At 36.6% G+C, this 21,861-nt stretch overlaps 2 protein-coding genes across 4 annotated transcripts; one reads left to right on the forward strand and one right to left on the reverse strand.

Annotated features, from left to right (window-relative positions):
- The first annotated feature begins 44 nt into the window (after window positions 1-44).
- Window positions 45-10,086, forward strand: LOC106160051 (high-affinity choline transporter 1-like). 2 transcript variants are annotated; one of them, XM_087016588.1, is made up of 10 exons: window positions 45-289; window positions 3,757-3,976; window positions 4,606-4,713; window positions 5,177-5,332; window positions 5,854-6,002; window positions 6,441-6,566; window positions 6,909-7,062; window positions 7,449-7,556; window positions 8,015-8,121; window positions 8,739-10,086. In XM_087016588.1, the coding sequence occupies exons 2-10, from the start codon at window positions 3,799-3,801 to the stop codon at window positions 9,324-9,326; spliced, it is 1,674 nt and encodes a 557-aa protein (XP_086872714.1). In that variant the 5' UTR covers window positions 45-289; window positions 3,757-3,798; the 3' UTR covers window positions 9,327-10,086. The 2 variants fall into 2 exon arrangements, with proteins under 2 accessions (XP_086872714.1, XP_086872715.1); XM_087016589.1 differs by lacking the exon at window positions 45-289 and adding an exon at window positions 1,473-1,534.
- A 1-nt stretch (window position 10,087) lies between these two features.
- Window positions 10,088-21,635, reverse strand: LOC106160045 (uncharacterized). 2 transcript variants are annotated; one of them, XM_087016591.1, is made up of 3 exons: window positions 21,578-21,635; window positions 14,758-15,351; window positions 10,088-12,337 (listed from the first exon to the last, which is right to left on the reverse strand). In XM_087016591.1, the coding sequence occupies exons 2-3, from the start codon at window positions 15,040-15,042 to the stop codon at window positions 11,609-11,611; spliced, it is 1,014 nt and encodes a 337-aa protein (XP_086872717.1). In that variant the 5' UTR covers window positions 15,043-15,351; window positions 21,578-21,635; the 3' UTR covers window positions 10,088-11,608. The 2 variants fall into 2 exon arrangements, with proteins under 2 accessions (XP_086872717.1, XP_086872716.1); XM_087016590.1 differs by lacking the exon at window positions 21,578-21,635 and adding an exon at window positions 20,143-20,410.
- Between the last annotated feature and the right edge of the window lie 226 nt (window positions 21,636-21,861).

Genomic DNA, 21,861 nt, shown 5'->3' on the forward strand with positions numbered 1-21,861 from the left:
ACCATCCGGGCATTTCAAATATGTCTGCGCCCTAAACGTGCCACAGTTTTTGTTACTAGTGTAAACTTTATGGGCAACGAGGTGATTATATGTGTAATCTATTGACTCGGGGAGAACAATTTTTCTGACACTGCAAATGGTGACGTTTTGAATTGTCTAAGGTTATTAAACCATATCACGTATCGTGTAATTTTCATGGCAAGTTGTCGTGGAGCCACATCGCTAGTCGTGTTCCCAACTCACGAGGCCACCACGAAATGGAAATGGGCACTCTCAGTATTGGTACATGGTGAGTTGGGATCTTTTCTTCTGTCGATTCTTATTTTTTCTGATATTCGACCATTTTATATCTGAAGTTCGTCGGCATAGTACGTAATTATGGCAGAATTTTTGGTGGGGGTTGGGGTAGATTTAATAAATTTGAATGTGTGACCAAATGAACTTGGAAGTTAGGTACGTGCTGTAATAATGAGTATAAGTGAATGTTCATATTAGATCTTATATTGTATTGCCACCCCTTCCATAAAAGTGACCGACTTTGGGCTGGTTAAGATAAGAAATCGGTAAATTTTTCTTATGGTAGATTAAGAAGTTTAATTAATATCTAAAGGCAGTTTCTTAAAGGATATACCATTATGAGATTTTGTTTAAAAAAGAAAACAATGGGTATCAGAGTAAGGGAAAATATATACATTGAATAATTTGGTACACAGTTAAGTCAGTAATTTTTCTATGCTTGATTACTAGTATTATAGCAAACAATTTGGATAATGCAGTTGTATGATTCAGTTGAAAAAAAAAAAAAACACACACACACTTTTTCCATTTATTGGTTTCGGGGAAAAAATTGGTCACAGAAAAATTAAATTGCCCTATCGTTATATTTGTATTAGCCACCAGCAATTTGTACTACAATTTTGTATGTGCATGATCAATATGGCAAAGTCCATTTTACAGGTCATATCCATCAAGGTAATTTAATTGATCGGCTAGCCTTTTTACCTTTAATGCCAACCTTGTTAAGTCATTATGCTCTACTCCTACCCATCATGTACACTCCGTCCCCAGGCTTAACAGAGAGTATTTGATTTTTAATAAACCCTCCAGGCTATGATGCAGATGCCTTCTAATATAAGATGGTGCAACTTTAAACTTAAGCTTTTAAAATTTTTAAAAATTTTTTATACTCCTCTGTCCAATATTTTAACTTGACCACATTTTGACCATTTGACCTGACTTTGATTTTATTATTTATATTAGAATGGTTTTATTATGTGATTTTATTGTGTGAATTATGTTTGCGATTTTATATATATGTACTCTTTTATGTCTTTCTCCCTAGTAAATATGTCAAAAGTACCTATTTAAATCAATAAAAAGAGCAATCTTAGTACAACAGATGGGAATTGTAAACACGATTAAGGGGCTCTAGCCCAATTTTTTTTCAGGTCAGAATTGTACCTTTATCTCGTTGGTGGACTGGAGATATTTTAAATTCACTGGTTGTCAAGCTGTATGTAGACACAACAGCTTGGTAGATGACTCTTCTAAAAGACCTGTCATACATGTGTTAGACAAATTGTAGGTTTATCACCTGTGTTGGCACAGTAAGTGATCAATTGGTGCTGCAGCTCCATGGGTTAAAAATTTAAAGGTAAAGGGGTTGTAGGAGGATATCTTTGGCCTGAAATAACAGATTATCCAAAGTTCATAGAATTTTGCTGCCTAATTTATAACTTCACGCCTAATGCCAATTTCACCTATTGTGCTAGATTGAAGAAGTAATGAAAATAATAAATACACACAAAAAATAAAAACATGTGTACTGTCCATGCACCCGTAATCTGACCTCAGCTTTTCTTTAATCTGCTGCTTTGGCCTTTTCATTCAATGTCTGTCCATATGCAAGCCTTGCTGTCTATTTCTTATGTAAACATATTTAATTTTCAAGAAGTGTTCAGTACATGATCTTGAGTATACTGGTGAAGGTGTCCATGAGATATTGGCACAGTGAGGTTTTAGTTATAAGGTATAAAGTTGGATTGGCTCTGACCTACAGATGTCTAGCCAACTTTGAAATCCTATTTCACAGGTAAATATTACTTTTTTTACTGTAACTTAGAAATGTTTGATTACAGCTTTTTTTTTATTCAACTTGCATTTTTGTGGAGGCAAAAGAAGATGCCATTATAGAATTAAAATATTTATTACTTGACACAAGTACTAGTACTAGTAGAGGAAGCTTTGAAGTATTTAATAAAGGATCTCTATGCTAGCTAGTAAGTTCTTTGGTGGAATATGCTTTATTTCACAGTTAAGTAGTATCATTCATGGGGTGTAGCATATTTACATGACTTATTAAACTACTTATTTGAACATACAACATTAACAATTATGGTTTTTAGCTGATTTAGTCATGAAAAAACAATATGCTTGGATACCAACAAAATTTAATAACAGGGAGAAACAATGTTGGATTTTGTTTGATACAAGTTATATTAAAAAAAATGATCTAGAAAGCTCAGTAGGGTTTTTCAAAGAATGGAAAATCAATCAGAATGAAGTATATTTGTCTCTGTATGAATTCAGCCCTGGTAAAGAAAGTGCTGGCCATGTGCTGTAATTGTGCTCAGAGAATTTAAGTTATATATCATCTAATGCCCTCACAGTTGGAATAGAAGTTTGGTAGGATATATGCACTAGTACAGTGTACAAGTAAAGCAAAGCAAAGCAAAGAACTGGATTCTGAGTTGGCAGTGGAAAATATTAACATGTTCAGATATTTTTACATTACAATTTATGCTTGTTCGCCTTTGCTAAACTAGAAATGCAATATTAGGGCATCTTTGGAATAATGGATGGGAATTGTAAACATGGAAAGATATCTAGGCTTATCAGCTGTATAGTCTCTTTGTACCTGCATCTCATTAAATTATCAACAGCAGCTACTAGTATTTTTTATCATTAGCTAAGACTTTATATTCATATATCAATTTTTGTTCATTTTATGAGGGTTGATAATGGATAAAGTAATGGGGCAATGGAGTCACTTCCTACGTAATGGATCACGCGGTTCGCAAGCTGCCAATTGCATTTTATATTATGTTGGATTACGCAACGCTTATAGCTAAACTCTGTAGATCATAAAAGGTGGGGATTACTTGCCGCCAACTATTTGAGTATCATAAGAATTGATACTAGGTAAGTGTTGAGAAATGTGGACAGAAGCATGAGAGTTGAATGTAAAAGGGGAATAGGGTTGGATGGGAAAGTGAATAAACGAAGGCAGTAATTTACCCTTGATTGGTATTGATGTTGTTCGGGATTGACTTCTACTTTAGTGCTTGGCTTATTCGTCCGTACTGCTGAGCTGTGAGCTGAAAAGTGTCTTCAGGAAAGCATGCAAGATGCGTCGTCTCTGTCATCATCCCCACGTGATTCAAACCCGCGACGCGATTGGCTACTAATGCCATATGTTTAAAAAATGACGTAATGTTATTTACAGAGGCAGCTGTAGGAAGCGACTAGGGTAAAATCTTAGCTTGATAAATTAGATTATGGGCGTGCAATTATCTTTATAAAGTTATTGAATGCAAAACAGCAGAATTCTTAACATGTTTTAGTGATGTGTTAAATATTTCAGACTTTGACTTATAATAAATTTTACAAGTTTGTATAAAAGTAAAATAAGAGCAATCAACATCTTTTATACATGTACTTAGTTTTAATATTTTGATATTTTCACATTATTTTCAGATCATATATTACATTAGATAGCAATCAACAACCGAAGTACAGATGGAGGGGATCAGTATTGTAGGACTCAGTGTGTTGATCTTCCTCTATATAGTGATTCTAGTCGTAGGAATTGTTGCTGCAAAGAAATTCCGCCCTGTAGATGGCTCTACTGACACAGAGATCTCTGCAGTGGCTGGCAGGAAGATAAACAGTGTGGTGGGCGTGTTCACCATGACAGGTAGGTAAATGACACCTGTCATATGCCATAGCAGAACAGTGTGGTGGGCGTGTGCACAATGACAGGTAGGTGAATGACACCTGTCAAATGCCATCCTTTTGTATAACATAACATTGTGGTGGGCGTGTATACAATGACAGGTAGGTGAATGACACCTGTCAAATGCCATCCTTTTGTTTAACATAACATTTTGGTGGGCGTGTATACAATGATAGGTACATGTAGGTGAATGACATCTGTCTTATGCCATCCATTTATATAATAACCTCACTGTGACCAAATGCATCATACCAGTAAAAAAGCATTTACAACTAAACAAAAGGTAATGTTACTGTGTAAGTGCAACATGTTTATTAGACTTATTTTATAACTGTCAAAGCATCATTACTTTTGTGAATATGTACTTTTATTTATTTATTTATTTTGATTCTTTTCAAAAAGTGTATAGAGAAATTAAACTTATAACTATTTTTTGTGTGAAAATTGCTCTTTTGTCTATATAACTGTTAATCTTACTAACACCTACTTGGTGTGTTTTTGATTTCTCTCAAGTTTAATTTCTCTGTATTTGCCAGTCTTGTCACGTAGTTTATCCTTCAAGTTCACATATATTATTCTTGAAATTACAGCCACAGTGGTGGGAGGAGGTTTTCTAAATGGCACAGCGGAGTCTGTCGCCAGTCAGGGTGTCATATGGACCCTGGCTCCATTTGGAATCTTCCTAGGACTGATACTTGGTAAGGGAGTTATATATTATAATGCAAAATGAGATGTTAAGTAATACGTATAAATAGACAAAAAGGAGAGCACTTAGCTGTATTAGCACAATTTAAGACACTTGTACCACATTTGAATAATTAAACTCTGCTGAAGGCACAACTACGTAATACAATATAGATATTATTTTATTTTAGCACAGTGTCTGTCACAATGTCAGTCACAACTGTAAAGTTGTCCAGAGCTAAGATGTGCTCATACTGCCAGTAATAAGATTGAATGATTTAGATGCAAAGATGTTTTGGAATATAATATCACCAGAAAACAAATTGTAAAGTGAAAATTGAAATGAAAAATCAAAAGGAAAATTAAATTTTGTACATGTATGATATGCATATAAAACAGCCATGTGACCTGCAACAATATCTAGAATAAAAGGATATATCCATACTATTAAGGTAATATTAATTTTTATTAATTCAGGTGGTCTTTTCTTTGCCAAACCAATGAGGGACCAGAGATACCTGACCATGCTTGACCCTTTCCAGCTCCTCTATGGGGACACGGTGACTGGACTGCTGTACATCACAGCTCTGTGTGGGGACATCTTCTGGTCATCCTCCATACTGGCCGCTCTAGGTGAGACTGAGCTTGATTTTTTTTAAGGGGATGTATCTGAAAAAAGTAAGAATTGAAGCTGCTTGATATAATGTTACAATGTCTGTGTTTATTGAATCAGAAGATGGTTCCTTATGCCTGGTTTCTACACCTAAAGATATGTAATATATGTAATAATGATTGTATCCTTATTGTTATCCCTATTTTGTTTCAACAGTGACTGAAAAAAACTGGAAACTTCAAATTATTTAACACTTATTTAAGGTGATGTTGTTAACTTATAAAATGTTTAGTGGGGCAAACAATTATTAGTAGTTTTGTAAATAGAAAAGTAAATTATTTTTTGACAGCAGATTACATTTCATTATATCTTATGAAAACCAATATGTTGTCCTGCTGTAACTGTTACTTAATTCATATTTGATGTTAAAATGCTGCTGACATGGGCTTTACTCATCTTTACTTTTACCAACAGGAAGATCATAGCTTTACAAATGTGACTTCTTCTCTCCCATAATGCAACTGTCAAATTTTATTTTAAGGCACCAGTCTAAGTGTCATTGTGGACCTGGATGTCACACTGTCAATCATAGTGTCAGCATGTGTCACTGTCACATACACACAGTTTGGCCAGATGTTAGCAGTGGCATATACAGACATAGTGCAACTTGTGTTCATTGTTGTCGCCATGGTGAGTTATACCTTATCATATGAATATTTTTGCAATTCATTCCTGGACTTGGTGTTAAGCCAAATTGATGAAGCGGTGTCCCCCTCTTAAACACTTCAGCAGGTGGAACCTTATTCTCAGTCTTGTTATGTAATCTGCGTAGATGTTCCATATTCTCATTAGACCAACTGAAATATCTGTTTATGATATGGTAAATCCAGGAATAGATTTCTTTAAAAATATTTATTTGAAGTATGACTGAATGACTTATCTATATTAAAGTTACTGAATTATTCACTGTATAGTGTTTAACTGATGTAGTAGCTAAATTCTATGCTTTGGACGTTTGTTTGTTTGTGACAGACCACTGATTGAAATGACCAGTATACAGCTGTTATTGCCAAAGCTAATACAGTTTTTCCCCTTTTGTTAAAAGTTTCTGTAAATTGTCTTATACAGGTGATTTCTGTGCCTTTTGCCCTGACACATCCCTCTGTGGGCAGCATAGTGGAAACGGCCTCAGAGTGGGGAGGAGAACTGGACGCCAGCCTGGGAGCTGCATGGGTGGATTTGTTCATCGCAATGGTAAGAAATTTCTAGGCTCTTGGAATACTGAATCATGGGAGTGAACTATATTGGCAAAGAAAAAGAAATTTGTTGCTGGTATCTTTGATTTGATGAAGATGAGTTATTGTCCACATCAAAGAGGGACTTTGAGCTTGGGATGAAGTTTGTAAAATCCCTGTGAGCTTTCAATACTTTAATAACTTTTAGAGTTTAACATTGTTATTCATGAATACTGTAGACCTGGAAAGATGAACTTACATCAGTCTACAAAAAAAGTTATATTGATATAAATACAAATTAGTTGTGCAGGCCCAACTCAAGACTACTTTTAACTACATTGTGCCCCTTATTTTCTTCTAGACCTTGGGCAGCATCCCCTGGCAGTCGTACTTCCAGAGAGTGCTGTCAGTGAAAGGGTCTTCCGAGGCCCAGGTCCTCTCTGTTGTAGGAGGGGTGGCAGCACTGGTCATGGCTGTCCCCCCCTTGCTACTGGGAGCGGTGGCTAGGTCTGCAGGTACTGTGAGATATGAACTGATGTTTGTCTGTCATGATGGCTACGTCATCTGTTGAATATATTATTTTATCACATGAGTATATTTAGCTGTCTGTCTGCCTGTTGATGAAATAATGCCTTTCTAATTGGGAGATGATTTACAGTTTGTTATCCAAACCCAATTGAAAAAAAAAAAAACATCCGGAAATTATAACTCTGTATATTGATTTTTACTTTTGAAAAGTGCTATATGTTTTGTAATGTTTTGGAAAGCGAAAAAATTCATCATATTAAAATGCTTGATTTAAGTTAGATTTACAAACATTTTTAAACACACAAAAATGGCATCTGACTAATTGAGTTTTTTTTTTGTTTTAAATGTTATTTTGTTTCCTTTATACCCACAGAGTGGAACACAACAGACCTGGGTTCATCCCCCATGGACAGAAATGAATCCAGCTTGGTCCTTCCTTATGTCATCCATTACTTCACTCCACCAGCTGTAGCAGTTATTGGTAATTGAAATTTCACTGTTTTATATTGTAAAGCACCTTATTAATAACTTTTTATCTTATAATTTAAAATCAAACTGTGGTAAACTTGCATCCAATGTGAGATAAATTTCATCGAGGTGTATTAGGGGCAAGGATGCACACATTTCATTTAACCTGGAGTGCAGTAAATGAGTGGGATTATATATTTTAATATATTAAGATGTTAAGATCAGGGGCGGATCCAGAGATATTTTCTGACAGTCTTCCATATTATATTTGTTTATCCATCCTCCATTTTTTTACCGTCTTCCGACAGAAAAAATTAGATACCCGTCAATGTAAACTTGAAAATCTGACCGTCTTCTGGAAGACCCAGAAGACGGCCTGAATCCGCCCCTGAAGATATTAAAATATCTGTACATTGCAACGCACATGTACCACATCCCTATATATCATCATTTTATCTCCCTATCTTCCAGCCCTGGGTGGTGTCTCGGCTGCAGTAATGAGCTCTGCGGACAGCTCAGTCCTGGGTTCCAGTTCAATGTTCACACACAACATTTACAATAAAGTATTCAGAAAGAAGGTAAGGCTGTATTCCCAGAGCTTTTAGATCGATCTATCCCTGCAGGGGAGTCTCACTAGATTACTGTCAGATAATCCGGCTTAAATGTCCGTCCCGCCTACTACAAGCTGTAAGGGGGTAATTAACTTTCGTGTCTGCTCGGCTGACAGCTATTTAGCGTGAACCTCCAGGGAGTTAGGTCGATCTAAAGTAGATCGATCTAATCTATGGAAATGGGGTCTAAGTGGAGAGCAGTATGGAATTGCTATACGGATTATGTTATATTGATCATATTGTAAAATTTATCTTCGGATCATCATAGTATCTAATACAGTCACTCAAACAAAATGAAAACAATAACAAAACCAACCAGGTGGCTTTACTGGTCTGGTACAGTGCCTTTTTAAACACTAGTGCTAACGCATGGATTTTAGTGCCAGTTGTACAGGAGATACAAGTAGTGTTGCTCCTTTACTTCAAAGTCATACAGAAAATAATCATCATTAAAAAGCCTCTTAGAAGACTTTATGTTATTGTAACAGTTGTTATCTTTCTTATTAATTTTAGAACTGAGTTGGGCATCTTTGTTAACAATTATTTTTAAGGTAATGTTTTTTTTTAATTTTTTTGTTTGTCAGGCATCAGAGGCGGAGCTTCTGTGGGTTCAGCGAATCACAGTGGTAGGTGTGGGTGTCATAGCAACCACCATGGCCATATTTGTCCACACAGTATACTTCCTGTTCATCCTGGCGGCAGACATCGTCTTTGTGATCATCTTACCTCAGCTGATATGCGTGGTATATCTTAAAAAGCACACAAACACATATGGAGCCATAGTTGGTTATATAGTCGGACTTTTACTAAGACTTTTGGCCGGAGAGAGCTTCATACATTTGCCAGTGATAATAAAATATCCATTTTACAGCGAAACCAGCGGACAGCTGTTTCCTTTTAGAACTTTTGCCATGCTAGTCTCTTTGTTGACAGTTGTGGTTGTTTCTTTCCTTGCCAAAGCTATGTTTTCAAAACATGTCGTGTCTGAAAAATTGGATATTTTTCGCTGCTTTGCTGACAGGAAGAATGTTGAAAATAGCACCGGTTTGACTAGGAACAGAGCTGAAGACGAGTCTCAGTGGAGAGATCCATCAGCAGGTGTCAGCAGAGAGGAGTTGATCCAAGACAGGCCCAGTTATGACTCTTATGAGATGGAGTCAAGTCACCTGTGAAAGTTTAGGGTATTTTTTATCAATTGGTGCTATTTTGAGTAAAGATTGGGAAGAGTTTCTTATTAAAATGTGTAACATTTTTATAGGAGCTATTTAATTGCTTTCATGCAATCAAACCTTGAAACATGTACTATTTACATATTTTCCGTACAGGCTTAACTATGCATTGTACTTTGCATTTCAAAATCATGCCAAACATCAATGTTTATGATGCCAGATAAATTATTGCTGCATGTTTCCATTTATGATACAGTTTTGTATGTGTCACTGATAATAGTGCAACATTTTATGTGTTTGTGTTCCAAAACATTCCAAAGCATTCTCTGCAGTGTTTTTATTATTGAGGAATTTTTAAAATGCTTCACTTTCTTTTAAACGTCAGCATATTAGTGTATGGGAACTGGCTCTTTATTGATGATGGTTAACTTTACAATATCTGATGATGAATAATTATACAAGTTAAAGTAAGATCAAATGGTCTTACTCTTTTTCATTCATTTAATTCCACTTATTCCTTTTCTTACACAGATAAAATCAATGCCATTTCTGTATTAAAATAACGTAATGATATCAGATCTATATCTAAGAATTTGTTCTTCCTAAAACAAAATATTATCCAGATAATTTTTGAAGCATTGCAGTGGAAGTTTTTCTTGTTTTTTTCTTCTTTATTATTATTATTATTGCTTTTCCTGTACAACTTCCAATAACCGGATGTGAACAACGGATGAAAACTGATTAATAAAAGACTACAGTACAAGACGTTTTGTTAACAAACCTTTTTTATTAACTTTGTCACATGTAAACAATCAGTAAATTAAAGATAATGTAACATTTTACATGGAGTGTTAATAACACAAAAACATAAAAACTAACCATTTACGATTACACTTGATGTGTAGCAAAATCATTTTGTATGGATACAGTGAAGAACGGTGCGAATTGCTATTTATACTGTCGTCATGTTGAACTGGTGCGTAAGGTATACTATATGACTTCAAAACTCAAATCGTGCAATAATGGTGACGTTGCAATATGACTTTGCGTAGACAAGACGCCACAATGTAAACTTTTGATCTAAAAATTGAATAACAATTATGCGTATTACGGAATGACATCTGCATCACAGAAATGCCTGTCACTGATAATATGACGAGTGCAGTGGCCCTTTTCATGTACAAGTCTATGATTGATAGTTATATATATATATCACAGTTGCATTGCTCGGAGGGATCGGAATTCCACATTTTAATCTCAATAATTTCTCATTCACTGTCTAGAGCATTTTCACCCCGAGCTCAAAATTTTTATCGAATCTTTTCCCGACAACGGCTCGAGTTCTCTATACTCACACAGATATATGTGTTACTTTCTCTCTGAGGAAAGTCTTGCTATTCGAAATGCTCTAGTGAAACTCCGCACGAATTTTTTTTAATGAGGTTCTATAGCACACAGGGTTGGAAGACTTAAATTCTGCGCTTCTCACACAATGTGGGCATTGACAATAAAGTCGATATCAAGACAATGCTAATCTTGTCCTGGCTTTGGCTTGGTAGAGTCACGATTATATCATAAAACAAAACCCATGGCAACATACATGCTTACGAGGGATGATTGCAAATGAGGGGTATATCTCGCTTTCTGCGCAAAGAAATGTCTCCTCCAATGCGATACATTCCACAGAACCTCTTCTGTGCTGAAAGCGCTGACGTTGTATCTAGTTTGAACAAATGGCAATGAAACTACCAGCGCGGCGTACAATGTGTGTGCGTAAAGTAAGTGGGGTATATAAGTAATAAAGTTGGCACGGAGAATAATGGAACGATGGCATTTTATATAGAAGACGGACGGATGTCCGGGAAGTATCACAGTTCGAAACTCATTCACATATTGACAATGCATGTTTTCCAGGGAAAACTGACTGCCGCGGAAATCAATTGCCATGGTATCTGTTTTTGTGACAATAACTGACAAGGACACGGGGGCGTGGTCTTTGTGCTGCACAGCGGGGAGAATCCATATTGGGCAATATGTCTTCACACTGGTCAAAAGCCGGCTGACACATTTTTGTTAAATTTCTCTGTTGATATGTGGCATTCACACACATCAGCCTAAGCGTATTGTAAGCATTTTTGGCTTTGGGTTATCATCGTTTTCAGTGTACTGGTATTGCCAGTATACGTACACGCATTCGATTCTCCTTCCGACTGTACGTTTTGTTTTATCTCAGCCCTTTTCCATTCATTAAACACCCGTAAGTTAGCTGAGAATTAAAACTAGATTTATGTGTCAGTGATCGCCGATCTACCGACAGAACTGGCCGACGTAGCAGTCCGCTTTGGCGACGACAATGCCACGGTTGTGTCATTCTTGCTAGCTGTCTGTATACCCGCACTGTGGCGATTTACTCTGCTAGATTCGAACCCCGCCGGAAAAGACGAGTCAAGTTTTTGTGAATTTGCAGCTCGCCGATGCTGTCTTGCGCCACCACTTGTGGCTGAGGAGGGATGAATCTTATAATTTTGAGAGAATTTCACCCTGGGTTCTCGATCAGTTGGTAACTGTGTGATAAAAGTCGTTGAGTAATCCGCAGCGCCGTCATCATCTAGAGCCGCATTGGCGGCGGCAATTTTCTCTATAATTTCCTTCTTACTCCTGCCATCACCCTTCTTCTTCTTGGTGTGCATTTTATACGGATCCTTCTTATTTTTGAGTTTAGCCATCTCCTCCGCTTCCTTTTTAAGGTCCTCGAGGCGAGATTGGGGTCGGTGAAAAACCCAACCTTTCTGTAAGTCCACTCTTTCGTCTTGGCTTAATCTAGCACTGGGCGGGACAGTACTAATAAATTTAGTCTGATCTATGTCTCCTAAAGCCTCCTCCCATATATTGGTCTTTTTCTTACTGCGCACCGTAAAGGCGTCTATTGTCGGGAGGTTGGAAGGCGTCTTAATACGCGAGCGGATAGGTCGCATGTAGCCTGGCTCTTTCTTTGGGTAGTCCTCGTCTATTGCCTGTGAAATCAGAGAATGAAAGAATTTAGTTATTATGCCATATCTAATAAGAAGTGAATTAAGAATATTTGTTATGATAGTAAGTTCCTCAATCAAGAAACGTGTGACGCAAATGTTTCCGAAACGCATACTTGGAATAAGACCCAGATGGAAAAAAATTAATAAAACTGATTTCAGAATTATTAAGTAAATATATAGTTCCTTTTGTATTTGTAACATTAAAAATTCTAGTAAGTTGAAGAATAATAAATTTAAAATGGGCTGATATATTACGTCACGCGTTGAATGTTTTCCCATTTACGCCCCTGTGCTGTCAAGCATCTTAAACAAGTAATGCCGCTTTGGGTTGCGTCGAGCAAATGAAACTGTTTGTAAATATTTGTATTATATGAACGCCAGAAGGCAGATTTTTGTATCGCTTCCACTTAACGTCTATTCACACACTTAATCATACATTTTCGTATTTGTACATCCTTCTGATTAAGTGCTGGTTTAAAGGTGAATACCACGTATGTAGCATATATTAAAACTAGTTTAAAACCAAATAACCAACTAGCTGGCAAGCTTTTCTCTTTCAGCACTTTTAAAAGTCACAAATAAATAGTCCTAGGTTTTTGAAATACTCTCTCCAGTGACAAGATTGTATCAAATGGTTTATGAAGTACCAACGGTCGATAAAACAAACTGTTTGTCTTGTTCGACCTTCTTTATGTCGTAAGAGCTAAGTGGGGGAGGGTACACACCGTTGTGATTACCTAAAACTTCAATAGTCTGTAACAGGGTGCCATAACCGAGGTGCTCAAGCAAGACGACCCCCATTGGCATTCAGGAGAAGAGGTTGCATTTCACTTAATTTCTTGGGATAGTGTCGAATTTATATAACTCTTATAACATTCGCCGTAGAGCAATAGCAAGATATGTGTGTTGGGGGGGGGGGGGGGGGAGTAAATCTCTTTAAAAGAACTTCGGTGTGCTCCCTTTTTCTTGTAATACACAGTCTACTTCAAGTTTTTGTTTTAGTACTTACTAATAAGGCAAATGTACTGACACTTAATATGTGTAGGCCCCTATTTCGATCGAATCTTGGCGTTACATCCATATAAATATATATGCGTGCTGGATTCTCGTTCTTTTCCTGAGTGTTGAAAGTTTCATTAACGAGAGAAACTAACACCTGGAGAGTTGTAAAATATTAATATTTCCTCCTGAATATTTACTTGTCAAGCACACGCAAACACGCCGATACAAAGAAAAGACTGATCAATAACCCTTGAATATTGGTCCTTGATGATGACATGATCTTAAAAGCCAAATTCCCTCACGCGAAAAATGCCTCTTGTCATTAATTATATAAGGCAATGATTGTCTAGCTGTGAATTATGTATATATACACGGTGGCTGTAAAGCTATTGCAATCGCTCCTTAAACCAATATGACTTCAAACAGCTGATTTCAGAAAACATTGCCTGAAAATGTTCTGCAAACATTAATTTATGGCACATTCGGGGTATGCTGTGTGGTATTTACTGTTAAAGCACACCGCTAAGAATTGTAGGGATTTGAGCCTTTCTTGTCCAGCCGCCTGCCCCCTTTTTCACCTTGGTTTTTTTAGCGACGAGGTGAACCGTTACTTTTAAAAACAACAATTTAAGGCTTGTTCTTGATTGCGATCACCCTAGAAATACCTCGTACAAACTGAAGATTAGCAGAAACTGAACCCGTTGATGATAGACAAGATTCGTTACAGCGGAAGTGTTGTCTCAATCATTAAAAAAGGAAAGAAAAAACCCTCTGCACTCTGCACCCATGTATTAGTAAATGGATCAAAGTTTTGAACAGTGTATTATTCCGGTACTAGCATATCGATTGTTACATTGGAAAGGACGTGTCATATTGCACTCCTGTCACAAGCAAACAAAATGTATGTAAAAAAGTGCGCTCAATACTGGTAGTACCAGTATCTGGAATCCTTTTATAACAAAATGTGTCAGAAACAAAGCACATAAGGACAGGGTCGTATTACTTATTGGGTACAAAAGTCGAAAGTTTGCGTGTAAGGTTTTCAAACACGCCCCCTCAATGCCATAGTAACGTGCGTGAAGTCCGTTGATAATTATCTGAATAACCCTAATGGGAGACGTTACTAAAATAAGGCTGATTAAGCAAGTTTTAACCCCCTCTTGTTGACTGGAAACCTATATATGTAACTATGATCATAAATGTACAGCTACGTCTATGCCAGTGATCATAGAACGGCTTCAAGGAACTGAGTCGTTCTTTAAAAAATTGAAGCTTTTTTTCAGATAGAATGAAAATGTACAATATTCTTTCGGGTGCAAGATAGTTGTTTTTGTTTTAAAAACTAGTGAACAAGGTCAACAGTTTTAGAAGAGAAAGGATAATGTCATTTGGAAACCCACCTGTTCGTAGTGCATCCACGCCTCTGGACTCGGGGGTCTCTCGACTATGATGGTGGGCTCGAAGTTGTACAACATTTGCGACTGCAAAAACCTCTTCTTTTCCTGCTCAAAATGCATTTGTTTTCTCCGGATTTGAGCCTCGATTTTCTTCCTCTCCTTGTCGTGAAGTCGGTCTTCATGGGTGTTGGTTTTGAGAACGCAGAGGCCCACTTTCGAGTCCATCATGTAGCGAGCTGTGTTCATCGCCCGCTCCCGTTCAATCAAACCCTGTCGTGATGTCAACATTGTGGCTGGTCGGTGTTGAGCAAATTATCCGAGGGTGTGAAAGGGGGTGATCACACTTACTGATCTTGAGTTTTCAAATAATAAAAGTAATAATTGAAGAGCTTGTGCTTTCTCTCTTAAGTTATTGTATATTCCTCGTCTGTGCCGTTCATCTGGGTAGGTGTATCCGGATGTATCTGTTTTTATAGAAGTTGTATTGAAATAACTGGATTATTGTCTTTTTCTCTGATTAAGTCGACGTGGTGAACATAAGACGAAGACAATCTAGTGCCCTAATCATCTTGTGTGTAACGGCATCGTAAGTTCAGCCTGAAAAAAATAAAATAAAAATTAAAAACTTGTTATTCAGTGCATGTACACTAGTGGAGAATAGGACTCTGAAAATCATGTGTTCAGTTGCAGATTTGAGAGCTGCGGGTTCGATTTCACAGAAAATATTTAAAAGTATAATTCTTCAATCAAGAGAAAAGAGGAATAAGTCAGCGGCGTTGACGCTTTCTACTCTCTATTCTCTCTCTCTCTCTCTCTCTCTCGCCAGGCACAATAACAGGATGCCGAGAATCCAAAGACATCAGTCCTATTGTAAGTTATCAGGCAGTTTTTATCTGCTCTGTTTTTCACCCTGTCAGCCCTCACCAGACCCACATGTTGACTCAGAGATCGATGTCGTCCATCTTTCATGTAACTGTCAACAAAATCAACCCATGTCACACTGAACGGTGTTGGTTCACGGACAATGTCAATAGTTGTATTGTACCCTGTTCCTTAACAATGGAGGCCACACCGAATCAGACGTGCTGGCGCTTTGTCTTGCTGGATTTAGATAAAATTGAAGAGAGCTCACAGGGATTTATGTGCACCATCCTTTCGCATTTGAACATTTTGTAGTTACTAGTCTTTAAGAATGGTATCGGTTCCTTTTTTTAATGTTTTTATTTTCATGGTGAAGTGTAAAACCTCCTAAAATGATGTTGTCAACAGGGAGTGTGAACTCTGGTGTAACCTTACTGAAACAAACAGGGCTTCTTCTATCTAATTGCAAATCTAAGGTCCAGCATTTTCTATTATTCACATTTTCCTCCCTGATTTTTTCTTTCTTTTTTCTTTTCTTTTCTTCCCCGTTTACTTATCATACAGATATAATGTACAAATATATTGGATCTGCATCAAGATATCTCAGTAGAAAACATGAAATATTATTGAGAAAAAAAGATACTCGTATAGAAATATGTATCTATATCATTGCCTGGGGACAGAAAATCATTTAATCAAGTCATATATGAATCTAAAATCAGAACAAAATATTGTTTAATCTAAGTAGAGGATATTACGGACGTATTTGTTGCGATAGCTGAGAGGATCGACTTTCTACTTTGTTAATTTATCATTTAGAATATTACTTACACCCCTGGAGAAGGCCAGATATTCAAACATTTTAATGAACAAAGTTTATCTTATCTCTTTATGAAATCCTCTTAAAAGTTGTCTGATAAAGGAAATGTAACGCCAGGTTATCATTCGTCAAAATTGTCGTCATGTCTGATATTAACCGGCGTGTTTAGTATGAGAATGGGCACTGCACTTGTTGAGAGAGAGAGAGAGAGAGAGAGAGAGAGAGAGAGATGGGTGCTAGAATTGAAAAAGGCGAAAAAAATGAAGTAAGGCTTCAAATTGAATGAATGCAATCATGGTCTTAAAATGAAGAAATTGTATGTCTGAAATGGAGCCGATATCCCTAAAAGGCCTTCACCATAAGGCAAATAAACTCCATGCCCACACGGCTTGAGGCATGGAATATTAGCCTTTATATACCAGAGAATAAATACTAGTTACAACAAAGGGAATGTCGTTTGATTATATCACAAGACGTTAAGTGCTCAAACTCGGGTCCCTTAACCCATTCTTCGATTTCCTATTTAATTATATCGAATATCGATCGGCATGTTTAAGTTTATTGTTGTTGATTTTTTTGAGGCGTGAAAAAGTTTGACAATGTGAGATGGAGTCAGTTTTGATTTTAGACGTCATCGTTGTTCTTGGATAGCAGTCAAAATTTAATGTTAACTTTGCATAAATTACCGTTCATCTTCAGAAGAGAGACGTCACTGGTGCGCGAAATACGCCATGAAACTTTACTACTTTATTGCCATACTTTTACTGTTTCATCTTATGCTATGGAATTTATTCACTCATAAAACTGTCGATAGTCAAGGGCGTTACCAAGACCAATTTTTTTTATTTTCGTTTCCTGAATGAAATCACTTGTCTCCTTGCGGGAGCTGACTATTCGATGTTTAATTTTTTATCTTTCCAATTTTCGTGACATAAGTACCATCTCAAAACTGATACAGTTTCTGCAAAGTATATTTAGTTTATCATTCCTTTAACGAAAATTCGGGCGAAAGAACGCTCTCTTTTCAGTTGTTTGGCGGTTCGATGTGCATCTATAACAACTGACATATTTGACGTTTTCAAGGTCAGAGAATGAAGATGAAGCAAACAGAATATAGCCTGCCTCTAAATAAAATCCCACTTACCTTTGAGGATCTAATCGGGTATGTTCGGTTTAAACCTTTAAAAGTGCTCAGTTGGGTTAAATGCATGCTTCCATGCCACATTTTTCAAAAGTGGAATAATCAATTTGTAACCCACAAAATCGATCGTTCATATGTACAGTTTGTTTTTGATTCTGTGCTTGAATCTTCAAGACGAGACAGTTAAAAAAAAAAAAAAAAAAAAAAACAGATAGTTGCTGTCCGATTAGTGGAAGATAAATTTATCGGTCTGATAAAAATGTTATCATTGGTCATGTTGATTTTCAATTTGTATCGCGTGCGAACTGGAGTTCGATATCTTAATCTGTTCACATAACTTTCTATGATTTGTTGCTTTACCAAATATGTGTCCACTTTCCTGCTATTCTTTGAGGAATACTCTAACTACAAGTTTTTTACTTTTTGTTTCTTAATCATAGACTTGCGTGACTATTAACCCAACATTAAATTACACATTTGTACATTCTTCGACAGAGCTGGGGAAAGGGTGGTAAAGTACCGCGGGTATATCTATGAATGCTACGAATGCAGTAGAGAAGACAAAAACAAACATCATCTGCGGTTGTTTCAGTGGCGTCATAGAAACAACACAAGCATTTTGGGAACTTAATTAACACTAGATGGAATAGAAATGACAAATAATATATAAAATGTCACCAAAAAAAAGGGGAAAAGTCAGATAATAAAAAAACATCGAAATTCTTATCATTCCAAAGATTTCACGTAGATTTTGTTTGCATTAACAATAATATCGTAATTATTACTATATATTTATATTGCGAACTGATTAATCTGACCAGCAAGGCGGCAACGGTGGGGCCCGGGGGCTCTTGAAATAGCCCGATGGAGAACAGAAAATAAACTAGGTACTAACATATGCAGGGTTTGATTAGGAAATTTGGACACGATGCAAACTAGACCGTCTCTTATGCCATAATTCTACTTTTTATTCACATGTAGCCTCCCAGTACTTGTCTCAAACGCAAGTTAAATCTTTGTAATCTATTGATCATGTTATAAGATTAAACTTTTCATTTTTCTACACTAAAATAAATCTGTGAACGAAAGCTCTGTAATGTGAAGCTTTAAGTGTAGAAAAATGAAGTTTTATCTTATGGCATGTTAAATCTGTTGTGAGTATTGAAATTCTCCATGCAAAGTGAAAAAAAAAAAAAAAAAACAAACAAACAAAAAAAAAAAAAAAAAAAAAAAAAAAAACGGCATGCACATACTCCTCTTTGAAGAAAAACTTATCAACAAATGGTGGTTTATAATCATTGACTGGGTATTTGCTTTAAAACTCAACGGGATGATGGTCAGTAAATAGTGAAAAATTACTATAAAGGGGATAAATTCATCATTTCTAATCGCGTTAAAATCCTTTCAAGTGCTTATCGATCACCAAGTCTGACTTATCTCATAACTGCCCATGGCGCTGGCTGCCAGGCCGCGTGCAGAGCTGCAGAAAATAATTAAGGGAAAAGATTCGATTTTATTGTCACATTACACTTGGGGTAATTTCCTATGGCTTCTGCTTGGTGTTTGCCAGCAGGAGACACTCGCTAGATGCGCAAGTTGACACATTAAGATCTGACGTTAAATATGCTGAAGCCTTGTTTCACTCTAGCAAATTAACATAGTGCAAGAAGAGCGTCTTGATTAGGTTGGTCGCCGATAAAAACCTCTTTAATTCAAATTCAAGAGTTATTGTTTCTATACAGCTTTAGAAGTTTACCCATTGCACTGTTGGTGGTATTTCGGTGAAAAATTTGCAAATTTAAACAAGGGTGACTACCTTTGCCTGTGCAATTCGATACTTCCCGAACAGGTATGACACTCACAGTATGATGTAGGCTACGTGGCACCGTATTGGTATTCACAACACGGCACGGGCAGCTGTTTAAATTTAGGGACATGTTTAAGGTACAGGTAAAACTTTATGGAAATATTTTAAGATACGTTATACGAACACAAATAACCCTACTGGAATTCGCAGCATATCGAGACAGTCCATGATTGATTTTTTTGTCCGTGTATTTGTAGCTTTATTAGTGTCCTTGCATCTAAAACGGTACATGTGTAAATTATTTATCCTATATTTTCCGACGATTTGGATTGACAGTGAGCTGAATGAGTTAGAAAAAAAACAGTGCATTTCTTGTGTACGTAACTGTAGAGTTATATTTCTCACTCCGATGAACATTTGGGTTGATGCTTAGGGCCTATAGTGTGGTATTATACTCACAAACACTGTTGCCGTCTTTTTGTGGCGTTTTATAAAAACCCGACTAAAATGTAACTACCATCTCATCTAATCTCTCTATCTCTCTCTCTATCGAGCTGTTTTTTTTTTTTTTTTTATTAGAGACTCAACTGTCATGTCTACAATTTGTTTCCTTTTACCACAAAAAGATTTTACATTAACACTGATCTCAGAAGTGTCAAACGAAACTCAGCCTTACATATCACAAATAATATCAGGTATCATCGGATTATTTGCTCGCCCTAGAATGTCCTTTACGGGATTTATTCACACTCAACTCACCATTTCCCCCCGAAGCGCTTCAACCCCATACGTCCGCCATCGCCCTCTCGTTTGCCGTTGGAGTCAGCCAGAATTTTGCGAGAATTGTATTGAATAGCAGGAACATATTGTTGCCAAGGCCTAGGATGTAGACTGGGACGGTAATATTATTCCTCTTAATAAGATCGTGCCATACTAACACACCGATTCAAGTCAAATAATGAAGTGTGAAATCAATGTTTAGTTAGGTTACCCATTCTGGTTTGTCGTTCTTTACTCCCACTGCTGAGAATGTTGCCCAGTTGAGTGTGCCAGAAACGTGAATATCTTTAACATTATTATATATGTTCATAAGCTGTGCTCTGTTGAATTTGTTAAGGCCCCCAACCAGTATTTTGATAATGTCACCAGGGAACGGTGATCCGTAAACTCGAAGTGAAAAGAAACATTGTGCGGACCCCTATAAAAGGTTTTTGAAATTCATTGGCGCTGGTTGTTGTGGTTATGTTATCTTTGTATAGGGGGCACCACCTGTACGTAGTTGTTATTGTTTTCAACTGTGTTTTCGCATTTGGCTAACGTTATATTGTTAAGTAGAGACACGCAATTGTTAATTGGCTTTGTCCACATTCATTTTGGATAAATAAACAGTATGACATCAGAAGCATAAACAGATAAATAATTTTGAATGACGGGGTTAGCTTTGACATGATCCTTTTTTCATACATGTAAATCGATCATTGACAAAACACTCCATTTTCCATTTGCATTATCATTACATTTTTTCTAACCTAATTGTAGTTAACAAAAATATTGTTAAGTCGTGTCTTAAGGATATGGAAGACAAAATGAAAAAAAAATCACGTTTTCTCCCCTAGACAAGATAGCGACTTCATCTAAATTCATGAGTGATCTCTGAAAAAGAATGGATTTTAAAGTAAAACATTTATCGAGTGTCACGATATGCAAATAACTGATGACAACATTCGGCAGAGACTAAGAGAATGATTTGAAACATATTGTAGCTCAAACATGAATCGTTTATAGGTTCAAAATGATAATACATGGTGCCTCTAGTAACACGCATTTTCCATAAGAATTTTACAACTTTCACGGATTCTAAGAACCAATTCTGACAATTAAAGTAAATATATACATTCGACGGTAACAGGTAACCATTAAGAGGCGAGAATATTGTACAGGTGTATTCTGATATTTAACTACTGGGTTGGAAAGCAAAATAAAAAATTACCAAATGAAAAAAAAAATGACACACATATCCTGTTCAGAGACATCGAGTTAGAATAAATCTTATGAGAGAGAGAGAGAGAGAGAGAGAGAGAGAGATTAACATTGCAGAACGATAAAGTAAAATCAAATTATTCACTGTACAGGTTAGTATCTTTGCTGAGTTTGCTGAGTTTTCGTAAATTAAAACCAGATATAAAATACCTACTGTAAAAGGGTTGCGACCTGCTGTGCACCCGTTTCATGAACAGCATTGCTGCGCCACACAAAACATAAATATTGACAGAACAAATGACGTCTATCTCTGAAACCATAAACGAGTTCTCGGACATGCCAATTTATTAGTGAGTAAGCAGTGTGCTTATTACAATTAAGGGAAAACCAATATTTGCCAGACTGTTTGGAAAGGTGTCTGAGGACGACACATTTTAATATACGTGCAGTGTAAGCAAGAATCCATGCAGAAATCATTTAGTCTATGGGCTGGATGTT

This window comes from Lingula anatina, chromosome 7 (genome assembly GCF_051362555.1).
Source record: "Lingula anatina isolate TDL-2025a chromosome 7, LinAna3.0, whole genome shotgun sequence".
In the NCBI taxonomy this organism is placed as follows: domain Eukaryota; kingdom Metazoa; phylum Brachiopoda; class Lingulata; order Lingulida; family Lingulidae; genus Lingula; species Lingula anatina.

Excerpts from the sequence above, each read along its gene's own strand:
- LOC106160051 (XM_087016588.1), top strand. The coding sequence starts at position 3,799 with ATGGAGGGGATCAGTATTGTAGGACTCAGTGTGTTGATCTTCCTCTAT. Across the intron at positions 6,003-6,440 it reads TGTTCATTGTTGTCGCCATG|GTGATTTCTGTGCCTTTTGC; the intron begins GTGAGTTATACC and ends TGTCTTATACAG. Across the intron at positions 8,122-8,738 it reads ATAAAGTATTCAGAAAGAAG|GCATCAGAGGCGGAGCTTCT; the intron begins GTAAGGCTGTAT and ends TTTGTTTGTCAG.
- LOC106160045 (XM_087016591.1), bottom strand. The coding sequence starts at position 15,042 with ATGTTGACATCACGACAGGGTTTGATTGAACGGGAGCGGGCGATGAAC. Across the intron at positions 12,338-14,757 it reads CGTGGATGCACTACGAACAG|GCAATAGACGAGGACTACCC; the intron begins GTGGGTTTCCAA and ends CTGATTTCACAG.